General features: G+C 40.4%; 1 protein-coding gene across 3 annotated transcripts in view; it reads right to left on the bottom strand.

Annotated features, from left to right (window-relative positions):
* LOC130875422 (zinc finger protein 431-like) overlaps window positions 1-23953 on the bottom strand; it is a 58011-nt gene extending 34058 nt beyond the window's left edge. Inside the window, exons 1-4 of one of the 3 annotated variants that reach the window (XM_057771178.1) lie at window positions 23828-23953; window positions 8199-8325; window positions 7937-7997; window positions 4267-7405 (exon numbers count right to left, since the gene is read on the bottom strand). In XM_057771178.1, coding sequence (XP_057627161.1) covers window positions 6004-7405; window positions 7937-7997; window positions 8199-8325; window positions 23828-23830 — 1593 coding nt within the window. In that variant the 5' untranslated portion in view covers window positions 23831-23953 and the 3' untranslated portion in view covers window positions 4267-6003. Of the gene's footprint in view, window positions 1-4266; window positions 7406-7936; window positions 7998-8198; window positions 8326-23484; window positions 23541-23827 lie in introns of those variants that run through there. The other 2 variants (XM_057771179.1, XM_057771177.1) reach the window with 2 other exon arrangements.
* Window positions 23954-25104: the final 1151 nt, after the last annotated feature.

Below are 25104 nucleotides of genomic sequence, written 5' to 3' on the forward strand. Positions count from 1 at the left end.
ATTAGCATATTGATAAAAAAAAAATCTAGCAAATAGCTTGAAGAGATCCATATGATGAGTAGTCCTGGTATCTCACAGAACACAAGCCCACGTTTGCCTTTAATGCTAATGTTATGACATCTTATGCAAATGGGAAGTGATTCAAATCCCAAGGAAAAAATTAAATACAGTTCTTTCCTCAGATGGATGAATGAGTCTCTTATGGTCCCAAGGCCCACTTAGTCATCAGCACAGAGCCACTGGTATTGATAACAGGAGCTGGATCCAAACAATCCAGTGTGAAGCTAAAAAGGATGAGTAATGTTAGATCAATACATGTACTCAGTGGTACTCACTGCAAATGCATGGGTCAAATCAACTACAGTGCCAGAAAAAGGTTTGCAGGTCACATAGAGCAGAGCTCTGCGTGTTTGTAGAACAGCTTCTCCCTTGGTGTATAGGGTCTTACCATGGCCCCAGGTGAGTTGAATAGAGTTCTGATGATATGGTTCATATCTCCTATTCCCCATTATCTTTCCTGTGACTTCCAGGCTCTTCTCACCATGTGCAGCTGGCCTTGATGGTCCCTGAAAGGAGGAGCTGAACAGAAATCCATAATGTTTCAGTGGATCTATCTGCAATGACAGATGCATGTCTATTCCCAATTTTTCAGCCAACTGGACTTCCAAGTCTCAAACTGTTTAAACCACACAGATCTAGCTCAAAACAGTTCAGAGTGCTCTGCACAGAAATGATTTTGAGCTCTAAAACATATACAACCTGTAGGTTAATTTTAAAACTTAAAAGTACCTCTTGATACTTTCCCTTTTTAAATTTTTTAAGTGAATTGTTTTAACATGCTATTTGCTCTTTTAATTATATTCTGGCCTTGAGAATTTTAAGGAATGCCTGTAATATGATTAATACTTTACAGTTATTAAAATACATTATTAGTATAAGCTATTCCATTGCAAGTTGTCTAGCAGTAGAAACTCCCATAATAGTGAAGGTTTTGATAAGAGTAGAGCCTACTACAGAAGCATTCTCTTGAGGATTGATGTACAGCCCAAAGAAATTTAGAATAGATATAAACAAATACAAGCAGGTAGGGCATCCAAGGTTCAAGAGCAAAGGATTCAAGACAGTCATTTATTATAATTCACTAGTGGTTTTAACTTAATTCAAGCTATATGACTCTACTAGTGTAAAAAAAATCAATCAGATATTCCTGCACAATTTATCTCACTTCTATACGTGGGATAGGGCACTGTATATGAAGTCAATTAGCTTTAGTGTGTAGGTGCTTATGTACCTGTTCTGGAGAAGAAAAACAAGGCAGGTTCATGCATCTGCTCACTTATTTCCTTAGCAATAAAAACACAGGGAGGTTTGAGTATGAGTAACAAAGGATATGTACTGGTTTTAACCACAAGTTGTAGTTCCTGTAGTAATGGGAGAATAATAGCAAATGAAGATAGAATTAAAGCAGCTCCTATTGCTGGAAATAATCCAACATAAGCAGAACCTGAAACAATATTTAAAGGTTTATAAATGAACTGGAATACATCAATCAAAACAGCTGGTTCCACATGTTGAGCTCTAGAAAAAGAAGTATTAATAGACTAATGAATTTCTGGACTATGAATCCTTGCTAATCCATTAGATGAGCCATCGATAAAATGGTTCTGCCTCTAGAATGAAAGAGGTTTGGACATTTTTTGTAATCACAAATTCAGGTCATGTGAAAAAATATTATAGCTTGACAGCTGGATAATAATTTCCTAGCCTTCCACAGTAATCTGCAAATAATGTGAAAGTCCATAGAGTTCTCTAACATGTTTATGCACTGATTGTTAGTTAAAAATAATATAATACAGCAAAGATCAAATCCATATAATATCAGGTAATATCAGGTCCTGATCAAGAAGAGTAAGGAAAGCTGGTAGTATATTTTTACCCCTTTTGGTGTAAACAAATCCATTCTAAAGGCTCATTCTTTGGTGCTATAATACCTGTAGGAGACAAATTAGTGGGAAGAATAAGTAATTTTAAAGGGAGTGAAAATCCACATGACAGGGGCTGAAGAGATGGCTCAGAGGGTAAGAGCACTGGCTGCTCTTCCAGAGGTCCCGAGTTCAATTCCCAGCAACCACATGGTGGCTCACAACCATCTGTAATGAGACCTGGTGCCTTCCTTGCCAGCAGTACATTGTATGCTTAATAAATAAATACATCTTTAAAAAAAAAAAAGAGGGGCTGGAGAGATGGCTCAGTGGTTAAGAGCATTGCCTGCTCTTCCAAAGGTCCTGAGTTCAATTCCCAGCAACCACATGGTGGCTCACAACCATCTATAATGAGGTCTTCTGGCCTGCAGGCATACACACAGACCGAACATTGTACACATAATAAATAAATAAAAAATAAATATTTAAAAAAAAAAAAGAAAAGAAAGAAAGAAAATCCACATGACACACGTCTCTGTTATTCCAGATTCAGGTATCTGTAGTTCTTCCTTTGCTTCGGAAGATAATGTGTGAGGACTATCCAATGCTGCCTCTCCTCTAGTTTTAAATAGTTAGTGCATCATTGGGTACTCCTAAAGGATAACACAGTCAATTAATGTGCCCTAATAATTTCTGAAAGTCATTGAGTGCTTTTAAATTATCTTGTCTGGATGGCACACGCCTTTAATCCCAGCACTCGGGAGACAGAGGCAGGGGGATCTCTGTGAGTTCAAGGCCAGTCTGGTCTACAAGAGCTAGTTCCAGGACAGGCTCCAAAACTACAGAGATACCCTGTCTCGAAAAACAAAACAAACAAATAAATAAATAGTCTTGTCCAATGGATGACTTTTTTTGTGTGGTTTAACAGTTATTCTAGTAACTAATTTCCCCAAATATTGTACAGTGTCTGATCTTTGTACCATTTCAGCGCAATAATAACTCCACTTTGGTATATCCTGAGTCATGTCATCTATGAATTATAGCTCTTCCTCCTTGGAGCAGGCAAATAGGATATCATCTATATATTGAGTGACATTAGGCTAAAGTAAAGCCTTCCTCACAGGCTCCAACACCTTTCCTATATAGTATTCATTCATAGTAAGGAGTTTGTCATGCCTTGAGGTAATGGAATCCACTGACATTGGAGCACCGGCTCTTTACGATTGAGTGAAGGGAAAAGGCAAAATGCATATTATCATCAGGAAGAATACATACAGTATAAAAGCAATTTTTTAAATCCAAAACTATTGAAGACCAATATTTAGGAATGCCTGTGGGCATGAGGAAACCTGGCTGTAAATCTCCTATTGGCCAGTTAGCTTTATGGCCTTTATGATGTAAATAAATCCATTTCACAGGTTTATCTTATGCTATATGATCTGTAGATGACAATTTAGTGGAGAAGTGAGTATGTTTAAAGTCAACAAAGGAGCCATATGTTACATAATGCCTTTTTGGTCTGAATTTAACAGTTGTAACTTTTAGATTTTGCTGATTTGCACTGGACATACCAATTACAACTCATGAGGCCAGGAAGGAATTGGTGAAGGAAGTTAAGCTTTCCCACATATGCTCCTAAGTCCTCATCAAAATGGATAATTCAAAATTTGGTTAATGAGCAAATAACACACCCCATGCTACAGGTCATTTTCAGAAAATGGACGACATGGATGTAAAGACGGCCCCAGTAAGGGAGCTAAAGGAACTGTCGCCTACATAGATGCTGGTGATGCTATTTTCACTGAACAAGGAAAATCAGCTTTTTGCTTCTTTTACCACTTTTAAGGTTTGATCATAAAGATTATATTCATTCAAGTAATTCACCATCACTCCTTCATGTACAATATTCTCCCATTCTTCCTTAATTATTTTGATGTCAGTCCCAGTTAATAATCAAGCGACTAAAAATTGCACAGGGATCTTTCCCACTTATTAATATGCCTTTTCAATGAACTTTTGGACTCTGTCCCATTTTGCTTCATCTAAAATTCCTTCTTGTGTAAACAGGAATAACAATCATAAACATTTGCAAGCGATTTAATAGTTGCAGTTTTAACATTTGTGCTCTTCCTTACTCTAAAAACTGATGGACTGGTTAGACATAAGGCAAAGCCTTCCCTGGTTTCTGCTACCTTGTTCTCACTCACTTCCTTTTCGAGGGTCTTCACTCTCTTATCTTGTAGCCGACGTCTGTTTCCTATGCAAGCACAGCTTTTCACCACTCTAGAGATGGTGGGACCTGGGAGAATGAAGCCAATAAATGTGGAAGACTAAAGGCTCATACAATAGCCAACTTTATTCAGAGCCCGAGACAATTTATATTTGGCAGGTTAAAGAAAAGTCACACGAGGAAGAAAGGTCTCATGAGTTCAAGCTGTATACAATGATAAAAACAAGTAACCTGGGCCAAAACATGTCTTTCCATATGGGCATATCAATGATAGTTTAAGCATTTAATGAGTAACAACAGCAAGCAATAATGTACAATCTGAAGTCAACTCACTCCTATCTACTACACCTGGGAGGAACACAAAAACACATGCCAAGAACAATTTCATGTTTTGAAGAAACTAAGGTCTCAAGACTCTTGTCTTTTCTTGAATTGTTAACATAAGCATGTGGAATTCTCTTCAAAAGTTCCCTTCCCAGAACCATGTTCCAAAAATACACTCAAATTTATTTTAATTTTAGGAAAAAAACAAAACACATAAATGAAGTGTTTTTAAAACTATGGAAAATACACATACACAAATACATATCTATCTTTGCACCATTTGCACACCTGGTGCCCAAGGAAGCCAGAAGAGTGCAATAGATCTCCAGGACAAGGCTTTAGAAGTAGTTCTAAGCCATCTGATGCGGATGCTAGTATTCAAACGTGGATACCCAACAGCAGCTTTACTACTGAGGCAGATCCCTGACTCCCAAATATGTCGTTATAGTGCAGAAGATGAAGATGTGCCAGTACTCCTTCTGCTTTCTCTCACTTCATAGTGATGAAATTCCCTGTTTGAGCATTGAAGGATTAAATGATTTCTATCCCTCTGTAAATGGACTCTGGACATGGCCTCGAATTATAATTGTCAATACCATTCTCCTGATGTAAAAGAAGACAACAAAAGATTTACTTGAGTAGAGATGAGTCCAGATTATGTTAGAGAAAGTTCCACAATGTGATATATTCTTTTTTAAAAGAATAGTTTATATTTTACATGCATAGGTGTTTTGTTTGTATGTATGTCTCTATGAGTGTGTTGGATACAGTGGAACAGGACTTACAGAAAGTTGTAAACTTCCATCTGGGTGATGGGAATTGAAACTTTGTCATCTGGAAGAACAGCCAGTGTGTTTCATTGCTGCCCTGTCTGACCACAACCCTGTTATTTTTGATTTTTTTGAGACAGGATTTCTTAGTAAGAATTTTGGCAATGAAACACCATGATGGAAAAGCAATATGGGAAGGATTATTTAGCCTACTCTTCAATATTGCTGTTCATCTTAAAAGATGTCAGGACAGAAACCTAACTGGGGCAGGAACCTAGATGCAGGAGCTTATGCAAAGGCCATGGAGGAGGTGCTGCTTACTGACTTGCTCCCTATGGCTTGTTCAGCTTTCTTATAGATCCCAGGACCCTTCCCCATGAATCATTTAAAAAAATGCCTTATAGCCATATCTTACAGAGGCATTTTCTCAACCGAGTGTCCCTCCTGTCAGGTAAGTCCAGTTTGTACATGAAGTTGACATAAGATCAGTCAGTGCAGTGGGTCAGTTCTCAGCTTATCATGCAAACACATCACTACTGAGCCACAACCTTCCCTTTTCTATTCATTCCCAAAATCTCATATTGAAAACATAAATAACTTTAATAAAAGTCCCATAATCGTTACAAATTCAAATGCATTAAAATTTTTCTTTAAAAATATCCAATCTCACTAAAAATCCAAGATCTCTTTTAAAAGTTCAAAGTCTTTCAACTATGGCTTTTTAAAAAAATCAAACTTAAATTAAATACCTTCCCCTTCAAGAGGGAAGAATCAGAGCAGTCACATTCTGAAAGAAGGAAAAAGAAACTCCGACAGCATAAATAACTCCACTACTAATGGCTGGGACCCACTCACAATCTTCAGGGCCTCTCCAAAGAGCTTGGGTCACTTCACTGGCTCTGCCATCTGCAGTACAAACTTCTCTTCTAGGTTCTGACTGGTTCCACGTCACCACTGCGGACGGTCTGGATGCACACCCCATGGGACTGGCACCTCCAACACGAAGGCGTCTGTGCAAAGCTTTACCTCTTCTGCGAGGTACATAGGATTTTTCTCTAGTATGTATTTTTTCATGATATTGAAGATGACTCTTACGTGCAAAGGCTTTACCACAATGATTACATTCATAGGGTTTCACTCCAGCGTGACTTCTTTCATGACTGAGAAGATTACTGCGAGATGAAAATGCTATACCACACTGATTACATTCAAAGGGTCTCTCTCCAGTATGACTTCTTTCATGCCTTTGAAGATGACTGTTATGTGCAAAGACTTTACCGCACTGGTGACATTCATAGCGTTTCCCTCCAGAATGACTTCTTTCATGCCTTTGAAGATGATTGTTATGTGTAAAGGCCTTACCACACTGATGACATTCAAAGGGCTTCTCAACAGTATGATTTCTTTCATGCCTTTGAAGGCTACTGGGATATGCAAAGGTTTTACCACATTGACTACATTCATAGGGTTTCTCTCCAGTGTGACTTCTTTCGTGTATTTTACGTTCACTGGGACGTGCAAAGGCTTTTCCACATTGATGGCATTCATACGGTTTCTTTCCAGTATGAATTCTGGGCACTTGAAGATAACTGTGACATGCAAAGTCTTGATCACCTTGATTATATTCGTAAGGTTCCATTTTCAAATGTGTTCTTTGGTGTAAATGTAAAGAAGAATCAGATCTAAATGTTTTGTCACATTGTTTACCCTCACAGGGTTCCTCTTCGGTATGGAACCTTCTGTGTGTGTGAAGACATCTGTGATGGGTCAAGCCTTTTGTACAAGGCTCACATTTACAGCATCCTTTTCCTAAATGAGTCTTTTCACCACTTTGAAGAGAACTGGAAGGATTGAGAGTTTTGGGACACTGACTGCAAGTAGTGTCAGTCACATTACATGTGCAACATGAACCAGTGCAGACAGAAGAATTTCCATATTCCCTGTACTCACAAGGTTCTTTTCCATCGTGTGTTTGTGGATGTGTTCCCAGTGAACTTGGAAATCCAATTAATTGAACACTTGTATCACAATCACTATATCTTCTCTTAGCAGGAACCACTACATATCTCCTATTTTGGGGGGGAGAGAGAGAGGTACATTGCTTCTTTCCATATCCCTTAGGATCACATGAGTTGGATCCAGAGTGACACATCATATACCTATTTATGGAACAAGAACAAAAGGATTTCACATTCTATTCACACAGTTGAACATTTGTTCTTCATAGAGATGGTACAGGGATTAAGGTCTCTCTACCACAACACCCTTCTTGACTGTCATAAACTGCCCCTCTCACTATGGTGGGTCACTTCAAGAGTAACATTAGTTTGCCTAGGGTAACTTTGCTTTAAAAAGATCTTGGACACACCCTAATCCTCCCATGAATGTGAATGCCTTTACAGTACTTGAATGGAATAAAAATAAATGGATAGCTCTACAATATGGATCTCGGAGGACTGTGATTAATATGGTGACATCTACTAAGGCATTGCTTCCTTGTCTTATTTCTTAGAGGACCACCTTGCAAACACTGATCAGGTACCTGAAATTGAGGTACTTGATACTGTAAAAATTTAATAATCATCACAAAGCTATAAGTATTTACACTGTTGCTTTTCATTAAATATCAGGGCACATTAAAATTTCTTCAGAGATACAAATCTATCACCTTGCATAAGAAAATTAATTACCTTCCATGTCTTCTAGAACTTTGATGACATTCTTCAATATTCTGGTCTTCCCATTTGTAGCCTAAAATATATTATCGAAAAATGTATGATATATTATTAGAAATTATGCAAAATTTGAGTTATTATCTTCAGTGAACCTTAGAACCAGGCCTTACTTATTCACCACATTTCTACTTTCCCAGTCGAAATCCCAGTGGATCACCAATCTCCATTAAAGACTTTTCCCCCTAAGTTTCAAAGTGAAGGAAACTCACATTCTTACCTACAGCAGTGAGGTTCCAGTAGGTTTCCAGCATCACATCTTTATAGAGACTCTTCTGGGAAGGATCCAGCAAAGCCCACTCTTCATGGGTAAAGTTCACATGCACATCCTCATAGGTCAATGCGTCCTACAATATCCCAATGAGTACATAACAGAAATGTTGAGACTGCACTAAAAATGCACACTTCATTGTGAACATATTTATAATTCTGTGTGTTCCACAAATTCATTTAACATCACAGAACTTCAAATGCAATCACCAAGTCATTTTAGAAAGAAACAGAAAAGGAGAATTCTGACTCTCATTTCTGGCCATCTGAAAAGTACATGGCATTGCAAGAGAAATGCTGACTTACACATAGAGAGAGACAGGTAAACTGAGCAATAGTATTGAACAAACATCAGCAAAACTTTATCGAAATTACTGACATCAAAAAAGGAAGGAGAGGGGCTGGAGAGATGGCTCAGTGGTTAAGAGCATTATCAAAACCATTAATGACCAAAGGCTTATGCTAAAAAATAAAACAAACAAAAGCCCAATAGAGTATATAAAGACAGGTCAAGAGTTAAAATCATCTGTTGCTTTTCCAGAGAAGCTGCATCAATGCCCAACACTCACTTGGAGCTCCCAACAATTTGTAATACTAGTTCAAGAGAATCCAGTGCTCTCTTCTGACTTCAGTGAACACCAGGCACGTACATGGTACACATGCATGGGGATAGGCAAAACATTCTCATGCACATTTCGAAAATTAAAAAAATATATTAAAACACGCATAGAGATATGTAGAAAGTTACATATTTACAATGTGATGACTCAGAAGATCAGTATTAATTTCATAAATGTATGCCATCCTGGTGGAAGAAATGATACTTTCTGCCAAAGTTTAAAAAGTAAAAAAGTGGGCATATCTCAGCACAAGAGTATACGCTTCACGTGTACAAAAACCTAATTCTTCCAGGCAAAAAGATATGAAGAATATCAGGGCAGAAAAAAAAATGGCTTAGCAAAGAAAAGCAATTGTTTCTGTTTTACCTTATGCTGTTTAGGGATGGAGTCTGTTATGGTACGAATGGTGTGGCTGCATGAAAATGAAGGGGGCTGCTCGGTTTCAACCACAGAAAAAGGCAAGTGTGGTCAGGGAATAAGCACTCAAAGCCCATCCCCACAGGCTAACGTGGTCCAGAAAGGCCCCTCATACTAGTAGTACCCCATGTACCCGAAGAAAACCACAAACCTGAGACAGAGTCTCAAATACATCTTTGTACTTGGAAAATGTTTCATTCAACCCACCACATTTTGACACGGGTCATGATAGGCTCACACTCAACCCATGATGCAAAACGCAATTACTCTAACCATAAGATCTCCATGTTCTGTGCAGTCCCAACAACTTTAGAATGTACAAAGTTTCTTCTCACACTGAAGGCAGTCTCTGAACAGTGATATCTTGTGAAATAAAAAAATTAAATTACATCTACACAACACACAAAGGTACAGAATACATATTTCCTTTTTTTTTTTTTTTTTTTGGTTTTTCGAGACAGGGTTTCTCTGTGGTTTTGGAGCCTGTCCTGGAACTAGCTCTTGTAGACCAGGCTGGTCTCGAACTCACAGAGATCCGCCTGCCTCTGCCTCCCAGGTGCTGGGATTAAAGGCGTGCGCCACCACGCCCGGCTTTACATATTTCCTTTTCAAAGCAGTAAGAAAGATTGCACCAAGGCAAGCCTGAACCCTGCTGGGCAAATACCAAGTCCTGCAGCTCTGTGTCAGGCACTTGGGGCTTCAGTTTCAAAGGGCTGAGGTGGCTCTTTGCCTTTGAACTTTTCACACATCTCTCTCTTTGGAGGCTTCCACTCCCTACGTGCAGCTATTGATGGCAGGTGTCTCAAAGCTTGGGTATCTCAACATCTAGTAGACTCAAAGTACAACCAGGTCTTCATTTCCACACCTTCAAACAGTGACCTATCACAGTCTCCTCCCTGTTGCTGTGCTCTGCCAAACAGGTGCCTGCAACAGTGCTGAACTGAAGCACAGAGGAAGAACCCATGACCTTTAAATTGTGCATCTTTCTTCTTTCAAGAAAATGTGACACATCAATGATACATCTACACGGGGTTCTAGATTTGTATTGGCTCCGCCCCACTGGAGCACAGCTTGCCGGGACTAGGAAAGAGGAGCAGGTAGGTGCCCTCTCTTTAATGATTCTAATCCCCCTGATAATGACTGTCTCTGTTTCAGCTCATGACTGCCCTCTGAAACTACCTAGCGCTGTTTTTCTTGCCAAACCACACAGGTTTCATTAATATCTGCCCCTATTGTTGCTCTTTTCCTCCATGGATCGGCATGAGTCATCAGTAATAACCAAGCCACAGACTAAGTGTTTTGTCAAGACATTTTCACAGGACACGGGATTTCTGTATTTGCATACAGAAAATATGCAAAATATTACACAAGCATCTATCTTAATTACTACCCTATGGCTGTGAAGAAACCTTATGACCAAGGTGACTGTTATAATGCAAGGCTTTTAATTTGTGGCTTGAATACAGAGGATTACTTCACTGTCATCATGAATGGTAGCATCAAGGTAGGCATGTATGGGGCTGAGACTAACAACCTGATACACAGACAGGCAAAGAGAAAGAAACAGGTGTCTCAGCTTGGGTTTTTTAAATCTCAAAGCCCATCTACAGTGACACTTTAACAAACAAGACACACCTATTCCCACTTGGGCATACCTCCTAATTTTACACAATTAGTTCCACTAATTGGGAACCTAGCATTCAAAGATAGGAGCTTGATGGTCTTGAGCAAATATAAACAATGGAAGAAATATAGTAGAAAGTAAATAAAATTTAAAAATTATTTATTTTATTATTATTTTATTTAGAAATTTTATTTTATTTAGAAAGTAAATAAAATAAATAAAAATAAAGTAGAAAGAGCTCTAAAGGAAAAGAGTGAAAGAAATTGTGGGAAAACGGAGAACAAATGAGAAGCAGAAAGGAAGAAAGAAAGGAAGAAAGAAAGAAAGAAAGAAAGAAAGAAAGAAAGAGGAAAAAAGGAAGAAACTATTCACCCCACATAGGGGGAATCAGTACTTCTTGCTGGGTTGCAGACTTCATCAAAATAACCTTCCCTAGCTCACCTAAGAAGAGATTAAATGTACAAGACATCCAAAGTAAAATGTAAATCCCTCTTTTCTCTGAGTGCATAGCATTCTCCTTTGTTTCATTCCTTACCCAGTTCTCTCAGAGAACCTGGGAAACCTTAGACTAAGTCAGGTAGAAGCAATGAAAGCAATTCCTTGGTGTCTTCAATGTGACTTTTGTAGATGATGTCATCTGGACAGTGTATTTCTAACTGAGTAGAAGTGCCTCAAAAGGCTACTAAGGTTTTACATTCGGTTTCGCTGTTATAGCAAGTTGGATTCCAAAGTCAAATTCCAGCCAACACGGAGAGTCACAGATCTCTCTGAGCACAGCCCAGACCACTCTCTACTGGGATAAAATGCAGCCAAACATTTTGTGTCTGGGTACTGAAGAGAAACGAACCACCTGGACGATAACACTTGGCTTCCAGTTATAATCTGTTGATAAGACACATGGATGGACTCAACTTTCTCTGCTTGAGGCCACAGAATTCTTTCCTCTATTTCTTTGCTGTGTGGAGCCTACATGCCTAGGCCATAGGTACCATCTCCACCTATATTCATGATAACCTAATTAAAATGCCTTTTTAAGGAACTGGTGTAACAGTGCACATTTAAGCTTTGAGAACTGTGGGTCCCACTGGGACTTGTGTCTGATGGAGATGGGCTAATCTTAGCAGTGAGCTGAACCAACCTTAAAAAGAAAGCAACCTTGTAGTTTGCTGCTATCTTGGCTATTATGTCAATAGTATACTATGAAAATTCAGAATTTGAGTCCAATAAAAACTCTAATAATTTATGCCATCAACAACAGAAAACTGATGGCAAAAGGTCATCCTAAATGAAATAATGATCAACATAAGACTGAATATTTACGACACCAGTGACATCATCCAACTTCAAAACTTCACACACAACTACCATAAACTTCCCCATCTGGGGAAGAATAAAGGGATCAACAGAACATTAGAACAAATAGACATAAGAACACAATTAAAACATACTTGGTGTTGACCAACCAGACTAGAAAACCCAGTAAGTATGGGCAACCTAACATGTGACTAGAACATGGTGGCATTTATATGCAAATGTATTACTAACAGATTTTAAGATCTGTACAAAATTAACTCCAGAGGGATCTTACACCTGCATGTTAAGTGGCAAGTTCAGAACTGTGAGATTCTGGAGAAACTAGGGCTCGCTAGTTAGCAAATCTGCCTTCCATTGTAACAGCAAAAGCAGCTGAGGTGTGCTCACTGCATGGCGAGGTCAACAAAGAGCACGTTTCCACACAAGAGCTCCTGCTCCCCTTGGTCAGGAAGGAAGGCTTGACAGGAACTCAAGCACATCAGGAACCTGGAAGCAGGAGCTGATGCAGAGGTCATGCAAGGTGCTTCTTACTGGTTTGCTCCCCCTGGCTTGCTCACCTGCTTTCTTATAGAACCCAGATCCACCGGCCTAATGATGGCACCATCTACAATGGACTGAGCACTTCCCGCATCAATCACTAAGAAAATGTCCATACAGGCTTGCCTAAAGCTAGATCCTATGGATGCACTGTCTTCATTGACACTTCCTTCTCAGATGAATCTAGTTGTGCCATGTGAACATAATACTATCCAGACACTGATGATTCATTCACCTTAAAGGGACTAAACAGAAACCTGGATGAGTGACCTCTGAAGTGGAGAGAACAAAAGGAGCTGCCAGAGCCTATGTCCTGCTGGATTTAATGCCTAGGGCTAGAGGAGTGTAAATGCATTCTGCTCTTAGTACTTCTGTATGTTTAGGATGTCTTTATCCCAACTCTTCAGGAGACTTTTAAACAATATATGAAGCTGACTATGTAGCACATGCCTGTAATCCTAGCATCCAAACTAGCACAGGCTGCACAAGAAGGTTCAGGAGATCAGACAGCAGAGAGAAATTCTGTGCCAAGTAAGATGTTTTTCTGAGGTGCTAGGATGGGGCCCAGAGTTTTCATGGATTTGGTCAGATGTTCTAACAGTGATCTACAGCCACAGCACCCTGTTTTCCATGCATGCTGACTTAAGTGTTGCACACATGCAGAAGTCAGAGAACAACATGTGAGAGTCATTTTTTCCATCATGTGGACCCTGGGGATTGAACTCAAGTCAACAGGTTCAGAAGCAAGCACCTGAACCACTTGTAGGCATTCTATTTTCATGGGTTAAGACATCTATTGCTGTTCTGCTGAGGGACAAGGTTTCTCTATGTAGACCTGACTCATCTAGAACACTATACAAACACTAGTTTAAATTTGCTTCCCTCCTTCTGCCTCTGTCCTGAGTCCTGCAATTACACTGTGCACTACCACACACAGCTGCTTTTGTTTGGAGAGGACACTGTCTCAAGTAGTTCAGGTTGGCCTCAAGTTCAGTAAACAGCAGATGTTAGTCTTGCATTTTTTCCATACCAAGGTACATTCTCCCCGTAGTAACATTTTAATAGTCCACACAGTGACACACATAGTGGAAGTCTATCCACAAGAATGGCTTAGCACATCGCCTTGGGTTGAAAAGTGAGCACATACCAAGTTAGGCAGGGACAGTGGGGGAAGAGTACTGAAAGAGACTAATGGAAAGGGGGATCATTTCAGAGTCAGATAAAAACCTGGTGCAAGGGAACCTCCCAGGAATCTATAAGGATGATCCCAGCTGAGACACCTCGTAATAGTGGATACTTAAACTGGACTAGTCATTTCCTGTGACCAGAATGGTGCCTAAGCCAACTTTCAGAGAGGCATCATCCAGCAACTGATGGAAACAGATGCAGACCCAGAGACAAGCATTAGGTGGAGTTTGGGGAACCTGGAAGAAGAGGGAGAGAGAGAATTGTAGAAACCAGAGGAGTCAAGGACATCACAAGAAAACTCACAAAATCATCTAACCTAGACTCATAGAGGCTCACAAGAATGAACCAACTACCAGGGAGCCTGCATGCGACTGACCTAGGCATTCTGCATATATATTACAGTTGTGTAGCTTGGTCCTCTTCTGGGACTCCTAAAAGCAGGAACAGGCGCTATCTCCAACTATTTTACAGGTTTTGGGGATCCAACTCCTCATACTAGGTAGCCTTGCCCGGCCTTCATGCATGTGGAGGTGCTTGGTCTTACTGCAACTTGATATGCCATGTTTTGTTAACACTCATGGGAGACCTGCCTTTCCTAAACAGAAACAGAGGAATGGATTGGCAAGTGGGAACAGAGACTGAGTGGGGAGGACGACTGGGTGGGAGGAGAGGAGGGAGAGGAAAAGGAGATGTGGAGATTGTAGACACATCAGCAGGCTGGCTACTGATTGCCCGCGCTACTTTATAACTCAATGTTCTGACTTCTGGGGATATTCAGGAGCATGGTGGGTCACTCTTGTTACTTAAAAGTGCAGTGTGCCAGGTAGGTTGATCCCCAGGACATGCCTGCATTTTCTCCTACCACCTCTCACCCCCTATATCATTTGCTCTCCTGAAAGCAGAGCCACATGATTGATGGACAGGGTATAACAACGGATATTATTACAACTAAAGAGAGAACAGCAGAGGTCAAGGAAAACCAAGGCCACTGACCACTAAGCTGGTGACAGTTTACGAAGAGCCCTTACTGGGACCGCCTTCAAATACATGTCCTCCCTTGCCTGAAAATGACCCTGAAGCACGGGGTAAGGAACTCAATAATCTGTCTAACATAAGCTCCTTCCATTTCCTGATGAGGACTATGAAACACATGAAAATGCTAACTTCGACAAATTCCACAGGCGTGGGACTGAACCAGCTACCTAGGACAGAGTGGGCCTGAGGAAGCAAGCTCCATGGGACCAGAAGCCAGGAGCCAATCCAATCCCGGGAGCCAATCCAGTCCTGGGACACTGGCGGACCAAGACTGAGCCAGCAACCTGATCCAGAGTAAGCAATCTCCACCAGAAAAGATACAGGAGAGTAACCGCTGAGTGAGTGAGCCAGAGCCAGAGTCTGCTGAGGGTATAGACATGAATCTGGAACCTTGAAAGAAGTAAACCTAAGCCAGGACCCCTGTGGGCTGGGCGAGAGTTTAGGACCTCCCAGGTACTAGGCTGTAGCCAGAACCTCTGACAGTCTGGGCGTAAATCTGGGACCTCTGAAGGAGTAGGCGGGAACCAGAGATCTCTGCTGGGCCAGGTCATGAGTCTGGGACCTCAGAGGGAGTAGGCCTGAGCCAGGACCTCTGTGGGTCTGGATATTGGTCTGGGACATCAAAGGGAATAGGCAGAAACATGGAAACTCTGTGGGTCCAAGTGTGAGTCTGCGACCTGTGAGGGAGTAAGCCTGAGGCAGGTTCAATGCATTTCTGGGCACACCTGAGCCTGGGAACTCTGAGGTAATAGATCGGAGCCAGAAACCTTTCCAGGACCAACTCCAAGCCAGGGACTTCTGCAGGAGGGGATCCAGACCAGGATTTACAGAAACAGATCAAAGCCAGTAACCTAGGCCAAAGCAGGTCTGAGACAGCAAACTCCAAGGGAGCAGAGCAAAGCACAGGAACACTGAGCTATCTCCAGGAACAGGAGAGGTAAGAACACACGCAACACCACAAAGAGCAACACAACACTAATAAAACCTAAAGACCCTACAACAGCAAGACCTGAACAACCAAATATAGATGAAGCAGAAGAAAATGACCTAAACAATAACTTCAAGAGAATGTTTGAAACTCTTAAGAAGGAAATGAGAACTTCCCTTAAAGAGATGGAGGAAAAGACAAAAAAAAAAAAAAAAAAAAAAAAAAAAAAAAAAAAAAAGGAAGACATCAACAAATCCCTTAAAGAAAACCAAGAAAAAGAAATCAAACAAATGAAAGAAACTATTCAAGACTTGAAAACAGAAATAGAGACAATAAAGAAAACACAAACTGAGAAAATTATAGAAACAGAAATCATGAGAAAATTATCAAGAACCACAAACTCAAGCCTGAACAGCAGAATACAAGAGACGGAAGAGAGAATATCAAGTGCTGAAGATACAATCGAGGAAATAGACTCATCAGTTAAAGAAAACATTAAATCTAACAAAAGCTTAACCCAAAATATTGAGGAAATGTGGGACACCATGAAAGGCCAAATCTAAGAATAATAGGTATAGAAGAAGTTCAACTCAAAAGCACAGAAAATATATTCAACAAAATCATAGCAGAAAACTTTCCCAACCTAAAGAATGATATGCCAGTGAAGATAAAAACAAAACAAAACAAAAAAAAACTCCTCTCGCCACATAATAATCAAAACACTAAACATACAGAATAAAGAAAGAATATTAAGAGCTGCAAAGTAAAAAGGCCAAGTAACATATAAAGGTAGACCTATCAGAATTACACCTGATTTCTCACTAGAAACAATGAAAGCCAGAAGGTCATGGTCAAGCATTATGCAGACATTAAGAGACCACGGATACCAGCCCAGACTACTATACCCAACAAAACATTCAATCACCATAGAAGGACAAAACAAGATTTTCCATGACAAAAACTAGATTTCACCAATATCTAGCCACAAACAAAATAATAGAAGGAAAACTCCAACCCAAGGAAGTTGGCTACACCAAAAAAAAAAACAAAAACAAAAACAAAAGCAAAAACAAAAAACCCAGACAATTGACGACCTCATAGCAGCAAATCCAAAAGAAGGGGAAAACGCACAAATTAACATTACCAACAAGGAAAACTAAATTAACAGGAGACAGCAACCACTGGTCATTAATATTCCTTAATGTAAATGAACTCAACTCACCCATAAAAAGACACAGGCTAACAGACTGGATACGAAAACGGAATCCATCCTTTTTCTGCATACAAGAAACATATCTCAACCTCAAAGACAGACTCATCTCAGAGTAAACAGTTGAAAAAAAATATACCAATCAAATAGACCTAAGAAACAAACGGGTGTACCTATCCTAATATCTATCAAAATAGACTTCAAGCTAAAATCAGTCAAAAAAGACAAAGAAGGACATTTCATATTAGCCACAGGAAAAATGCATCAAGGGAAAATTTCAATACTGAATATCTATGCCCCAAATACAGGGAACCCTCTTATGTAAAAGATACACTTCTAAAGCTTGAATCATACATTAAACCCCACTCACTAATAGTGGGAGACTGCAACACTCCCCGCTCAGCACTGGACAGGTCAGTCAGACAAAAAATGAAGAGAGAATAAGAGAACTAACAGATGTTATGATTCAAATGAACTTAACAGACATCTATAGAATATTCCATCCAAACAGTAAAATAAAATAAAATAAAATAAAAATAAAAAATACCTTCTTCTCAGAACCTCATGGAACCTTCTCAAAAACTGACCACATACTTGGTAACAAAACAAACCTCAACAAATGCAAAAAAATTGGAATAACCCAATGTACCTTATCAGATCACCATGCTTTAAAACTAGAAGTCAACAACTATACTAATTCCAAAAAGCCCACAACCACATGTAAATTAAACAATGCTCACCTGAATCAGCAATGGGTCAAGGAAAAAATAAAATGAAATATTAAAAACTTCCTAAAATTCAATGAAAATGACCACACAACATACCCAAATTTATGGGACACAATGAAAGCAGTGTTAAGAGGAAAGTTCATAGCACTAAATGCCTACATAAAGAAGCTGGAAAAATCCCACACTAGTGAATTAACAGAACATTGGAAAACTTTAGAGCAAAAAGAAGCAACTCACCTAAGAGAACTAGATGGCAGGAAATAATCAAACTGAGAGCTGAAATCAACACAACAGAAACAAAGAAAAAAATACAAGGAATCAATGAGACAAAGAGTTGGTTCTTTGAGAAAATCAACAAAATAGACCAACCTTTATCCAAAGTAATCAGAGAGAGAATATCCAAATTAAGAAAGTCAGAAATGAAACGGGGGACATAACAACAGACACGGAGGAAATACAGAGAATCATCAGGTCATATTTTGAAAACCTGTACTCCACAAAATTGGAAAACTTAAAGGAAACTGACAACTTTCTGGATAAATATCACTTACCAAAATTAAATCAAGACCAGATAAGCAAATTAAACAGACCTATAACTGCTGAAGAAATAGAAACAGTCCTCAAAAGTCTCCCAACCAAAAAAAGCTCAGGACCAGATGGTTTCAGCTCAGAATTCTACAAGACTTCCAAAGAACTAATACCAATATTCCTCAAATTATTCCACACAATACAAACAGAAGGAACATTGCCAAACTCTTTTTATGAGGCTACAATTACTCTGATACCCAAACCACAGAAAGACATTTCTAAGAAAGAGAATTACAGACCAATCTCACTCATGAACATTGAAGTAAAAATACTAAATAAAATACTGGCAAATCGAATCCAAGAACACATCAGAACCATCATCCACCATGATCAAGTAGGCTTCATCCCAGAGATGCAGGAATGGTTCAACATACAAAAATCTGTCAAGGTAATCCACCATATAAACAAACGGAAAAATAAAATCACACGATCATCTCATTAGATACCAAAAAAGGTTCTGACAAAATACAACATCCCTTCATGATAAAGGTCTTGGAGAGAGCAGGGATACAAGGAACATACCTAAACATAGTAATGGCAATATACAGCAAGCCAACAGTCAATATCAAACTAAATGGAGAGAAACTCCCAGCGATTCCTGAAATCAGGAACAAGATAAGGTTGTCCACTCTCTCCATATCTATTCAGTATAGTTCTTGAAGTCCTAGCTAGAGCAATAAGACAACAAAAAAAGATCAAGGAGATACAAATTGGAAAAAAGTCAAACTCTCACTGTTTGCTGATGACATGATAGTTTACATAAGTGATCCCAAAAATTCTACCAAGGAACTTCTACAACTCATAAACACTTTCAGCAATGTAGCAGGATACAAGATTAACTCGAAAAAATCAGCAGCCTTCCTGTACACAGATGATAAAAGGGCTAGGAAAGAAATCAGAGAAACAACACCTGCCACAATAGTCACAAATAGCATAAAATATCTCGGAGTAACTCTAACCAAACAAGTGGATGACTTGTATAACAAGAACTTTAAATCTTTAAAGAAAGAAATTGAAGAAGACACCAGAAAGTGGAAAGACCTCTCATGCTCTTGGGTAGGCAGAATTAACATAGTAAAAATGGCAATCTTACGAAAAGCAATCTACAGATTCAATGTAATGCCCATCAAAATCCCAGCAAAATTCTTCACAGACCTCGAAAGAACAGTACTCAACTTCATATGGAAAAGCAAAAAACCCACGATAGCCAAAACAATCCTGTACAATAAAAGAACTTCTGGAGGCATCACAATCTCTGACTTCAAACTCTATTACAGAGCTACAGTGCTGAAAACAGCCTGGTATTGGCATAGGAACAGACAGGAGGACCAATGGAACTGAATAACAGATCCGGATATCAATCCACACATCTTCGAACACCTGGTTTTTGACAAAGAAGCAAAAAATATCAAATGGAAACAAGAAAGCATATTTAACAAATGGTGCTGGCATAACTGGATACCAACACGTAGAAGAATGAAAATAGACCCATATCTATCACCATGCACAAAACTCAAGACCAAATGGATCAAAGACCACAACATAAAGCCAGCCACACTGAACCTTATAGAAGAGAAAGTGGGAAGTACACTTGAACGCATTGGCACAGGAGAACACTTCCTAAATAGAACCCCAGCAGCACAGACACTGAGAAAAACAATTACTAAATGGGACCTCCTGGAACTGAAAAGCTTCTGTAAAGCAAAGGACACGGTCAACAAGACAAAACGACAGCCTACAGAATGGGGAAAGATCTTCACTAACCCCACATCAGACAGAGGTCTGATCTCTAAAATATACAAAGAACTCAAGAAATTGGTCATCAAAAAAATAAATAATCCGATAAAAAAAGTTGAGTACAGACCTAAACAGAGAACTCTCAACAGAGGAATATAAGATGGCTGAAAGATACTTAAGGAAATGTTCAACATCCTTAGTCATCAGAGAAATCATCTTATATCTGTAAGAATAGCCAAGATCAAAAACACTGATGACAATCAATGCTGGAGAGGTTGTGGGAAAAGGGAACACTTCTGCATTGCTGGTGGGAATGCAAGCTAGTACAACCCCTTTGGATGTCAGTGTGGCGATTTCTCAGAAAATTAGGAAACAACCTTCCTCAAGACCCAGCAATACCACTTTTGGGTATATATCCAAAGGATGCTCAATCGTGCCACAAGGGCATGTTCATAGCAGCTTTGTTTGTCATAGCCAGAACGTGAAAACAACCTAAGTGCCCCTCGACAGAAGAATGGATAAGGAAAATATAGTACACTTACACAACGGAGTACTACACAGCAGAAAAAAATATTATCTTTAATTCTGCAGGAAAATGGAGCTAGAAAACATTATTTTGAGTGAGGTAACCCAGACACAGAAAGACAATTATAACATGTACTCACTCATTGGTGGTTTTTATTTATTTTATTTTATTTTTTGGATTTTCTAGACAGGGTTTCTCCATAGCTTTTTGATTCCTGTCCTGGAACTAGCTCTTGTAGACCAGGCTGGCCTCGAACTCACGGAGATCCACCTGCCTCTGCCTCCCGAGTGCTGGGATTAAAGGCGTGTGCCACCACTGCCTGGCCATTGGTGGTTTTTAAACATAAAGAAAAAAAGAAAAAAAAAAAAACAGCCTACAAACCACAATCCCAGTGAACTCAGACAACAATGAGGACACTAAGAGAGACTTACATAGATCTAATCTACATGGGAAGTAGAAAAAGAGAACAATCTCCTGAGTAAATTGGGAGCATAGGGACCTTGGGGGAGGGGGAAGGGAGGAGGGGAGAGGGAGGGGAGCAGAGAAAAATGTAGAGCTCAATAAAAATCAATAAATAAAAGAAGAAAAACAAAAAAAGAAAAAGCTAACTTCACAACACACACACAAGCTAGGATTCCAGCAGGAAAGGGGAATTCACTTAGTTCTTTCCCAGACTCATGAGCTGTGCTCGGTATTTCCAGTGATATTTCAGCTAAACCAAAATGTCTACTACCTAACTATGCCCTAACCAATCTGTTTAACACTCTAGAAGGAGGGATGACACTGAACAGTCCTTGCGCATTATCTTCAGAGGAAGAAAAAAAACCAGAGCTATTTAATCCAGACTAAGATACATGTACTACATGTATTTCTGCGCATGCTTGCAAAGTAGAAAGGGGAGACACGTGATACTGGTGATTATATAATGTCTGGACAGTTACTGACAGCTCATGGCTGGGCCCAAGGTGCGTGTGGTACTATTGTCACAACGTGTAAACAACTGATAGAAACACCAGAAAGCAGAAGGTGATGGGTGGATGAAGATGGCTTTCCCTTCCCTCATGACTCTGCTGGAGTCAAGTGTCTTCACATTCCAGCACATCAACTATCTGGCAATTTCAAAGCATAAACTTTTTATTTACACCATCTTACATGTGAACATGAAGACAGCCATGACAACCATGACCAGGAATTCTACAATGACTCCTGCTCTTTTCTGAGGGCGCACTGAGTGGGTGTGTGTTGGCTGCCAAGTTTTCATTATTAGAAAAGTAAGACCATCTTCCAATGGCAGTGGCTCACCAGCTTCAGACACCTGCAGTGCCTGCAGAGACAGCGCAGCTGTCAAGATCGTGTCCTGCTCTTGCAGAGAACCCAAACCTGATTTCCCAACACAAAGGTCAGTTGGCTCACATGCCTGTAACGCCAACAAATCTGACCCTATTCTAGCCTCATAGAGAAAGAAGGCAAGCATATTCACTCATGCAGGCATGCACAAACAATAATAAAACAAATAAAGCTCAACAGAAATCGAAATAAAATCTATAGTCAAAGTCCCAGTCAAATGTTAAAAAGAAGCATGATATTTACTTGATGGCTACAAGGCAACTTTTTCTTATTAACCCATTCTATTTTATATAAATGTAAATAGAGATTATAAACGTAAACAGGCATGGTGTTTTTTTCTTTTATTTTTTTTATTTTTTTATTTTTCGAGACAGGTTTCTCCATAGCTTTTTGGTTCCTGTCCTGGAACTAGCTCTTGTAGACCAGGCTGGCCTCGAACTCACAGAGTTCCGCCTGCCTCTGCCTCCCAAGTGCTGGGATTAAAGGCGTGCGCCACCATTGCCTGGCTCAGGCATGGTGGTTTTTTATTTAATCCTAACCCTTGGGAGGCAGAGGCATATAAATCTGTGGCTTCAAGACCAGGTAGGACTACACAGCGAGACCTAGTCTCAAAAAAATTATATATAAAGAATGGTAACAAACAGAAAAGGTTTTGTTTTAGGAAAACTACTCTTTTCAACATAATTTTTAAAGATTACAAGTGTATCATGTGAATTTATTTTTCTCATAAAGATAATCCACATACTTATTTAAATGTTTTGATATTGATAAAAGGATCAACTTTTAAATGTTTGAAAAAGTACACCTGTTGTTTTAAATTTACAGAGATTTAATGCTTGGATCTTTGGCTGCAGAAATGGCTCAGCTCTTAAGGGCAATACTGCTTTTGCAGGGAACTCAATTTTAGTTTCATGACCTATATCAGGCAGAGAGAACTTGTCTCAATAATAAAAATAAAAAAGGTACACAGACATACCTATCTTTAAAGGTTTTTTTTTTTTTTTTTTTTTTTTTTTTTTTTTTGGTTTTTTCGAGACAGGGTTTCTCTGTAGCTTTGGAGCCTGTCCTGGAACTCCCTTTGTAGACCAGGCTGGTCTCGAACTCACAGAGATCCGCCTGCCTCTGCCTCCCGAGTGCTGGGATTAAAGGCGTGCGCCACCACCGCCCGGCCTCTTTAAAGGTTTTTTGAGATGGACTCTCACTATGCAACACTAGCTGTTTTAGAACATTATAACAACTGTTTGGAAAGAATGAAGAGATCAAAAGAACCTAAGAGAAAACTTAGAAATAAAGACACAATTAATATAATCAAGTTTGACACATGAGGCCAGCGAGTCTGGCCTTATTAACACACGTGACTGAACAACCCTGGAACCCACATGCAAATACGTTAATGACACAGACTTTACACTCAGCACAGATGAACTGCAGACGGACCCCAAACCGGAATGTTCAGTGCCAAGTGCAGAACTTCTGGGCTCTGCCAGTTACCGAATCTGCCATTGCACAGCAAAGATGACAGGTGCTCGGACGCGTGCACAGCATGGTGACGTCAGCGATGAGAACAAATCACACAATGGACCTGTCCCCTGTTCTGCGCAGCCGCAGACGGCAGATGTTCGGAGTGCACAGGACCCCGGAGCTGCGGGCACAGCGGGGACCTCGGGGACCTCAGGTGACCACACGGGCGCCGCGTCTGCCGCCGGTGCCCACAGCCCCGGGAGGACCCCACGCCGGCTCCCGCGGCTCCTCCCGCGTGGGGACGGCGGCCCTCGCTCACCATGGCGGCTTCCGAGCTCGCCCCGCTCTCCCCACAGCTCCCGACCGCGGGTCACGGCACGGCACAAAGAACACGGGAGACTCCCTCACTCCCGGAGTCGCGAGCCTACAGCATGGCGGACCGGAAGTGCCCACCCCATTCTGACTGGCAGTGCGCCCGGGAGCCCTGATTGGCTAGTTTGATCTGAGCGACAGGAGCAGCTCCCTTGGGGACCTGGTACTGTAAAGGGGCTCAGCACAGGGTTTCCCAGCCCTGGCGTCCACCCCTGGCACAGTACTGCCCCAGGCCTCCAGACACTGGCGTTGCAGCAGAACGTATAAGATCTTCGTATTATGTAACAGTCCCAACGCTGTTACAGTGTCTCAAGTTTCTTCGGAAAATCAAGGCAATGCCTTGAATGTGGCGTCTTGTAAAATCAAAACACAAAGTAAATATGTCCTGTGAGCTGTCCCCTGATTGCACACTGCACACTGTGGTGTGTGCACAAGCATATACCCCACTCGTCCACCTATAACTCCTGCAAGCTATCCTGATTTGAGACATATGCACTGAGACACAAGAACACCCCCCCACACACAAATAAATGTCAGTTAGAATATGAAGATAAACAGAAGAAGCGGTGCTATCATGTAAGCTGTAGCCCACCCACAGTGAGGTCAGACTTCAGATAAAACCTTTCCCCAGTACATCAGTCGGAGAGGGCACCAGGGCCTTGTACTCACAGGAAAATACTAAGAGAAGCAGGGAAGTTAATCACAGAGAGGCGTCTCCTCAATGGAGGAGATAAATCAAATACCTGCAGTCTTCAGAAGACAGAAAGTGGATTTTGTTAACGACCTGCTGGCCTTTCTGCTATCCATGGAGGCAGACCTCACCCATCTTTTGCTATAGAGAGAGTCCTCACCCAGATTCCCCAGAATGATTATTCCAGACACGTCTTTCCCTGAACCACCATTCGTCTTTAAGGGAGATGTCACATGTGCTCTGGCCTGCTACTCACGCTTGGTCAGAGACCGTGGTGGATTCTGGGCCCTATGAACTACAGATCCTACCCTCGTGATCACATGTACTTTATCAAAGACTTTCTATGTAGTGACAGCGTAAACTTTACTGTGAACCTGTATTGGGCTGATTGAACTCATTATACCCTGGACATTTTTTCCAAAAATGTATTTTCAAATATGGTGATAAAGATCTGCTGGCATTAAACTCGGCACATTGAACTTGCAGAGATCCTCTTGCCTCTGCCTCTGGAGTGGTTGGATTAAAGATATGGA

This window comes from Chionomys nivalis, chromosome 6 (assembly GCF_950005125.1).
Source record: "Chionomys nivalis chromosome 6, mChiNiv1.1, whole genome shotgun sequence".
Taxonomy (NCBI): Eukaryota; Metazoa; Chordata; class Mammalia; order Rodentia; family Cricetidae; genus Chionomys; species Chionomys nivalis.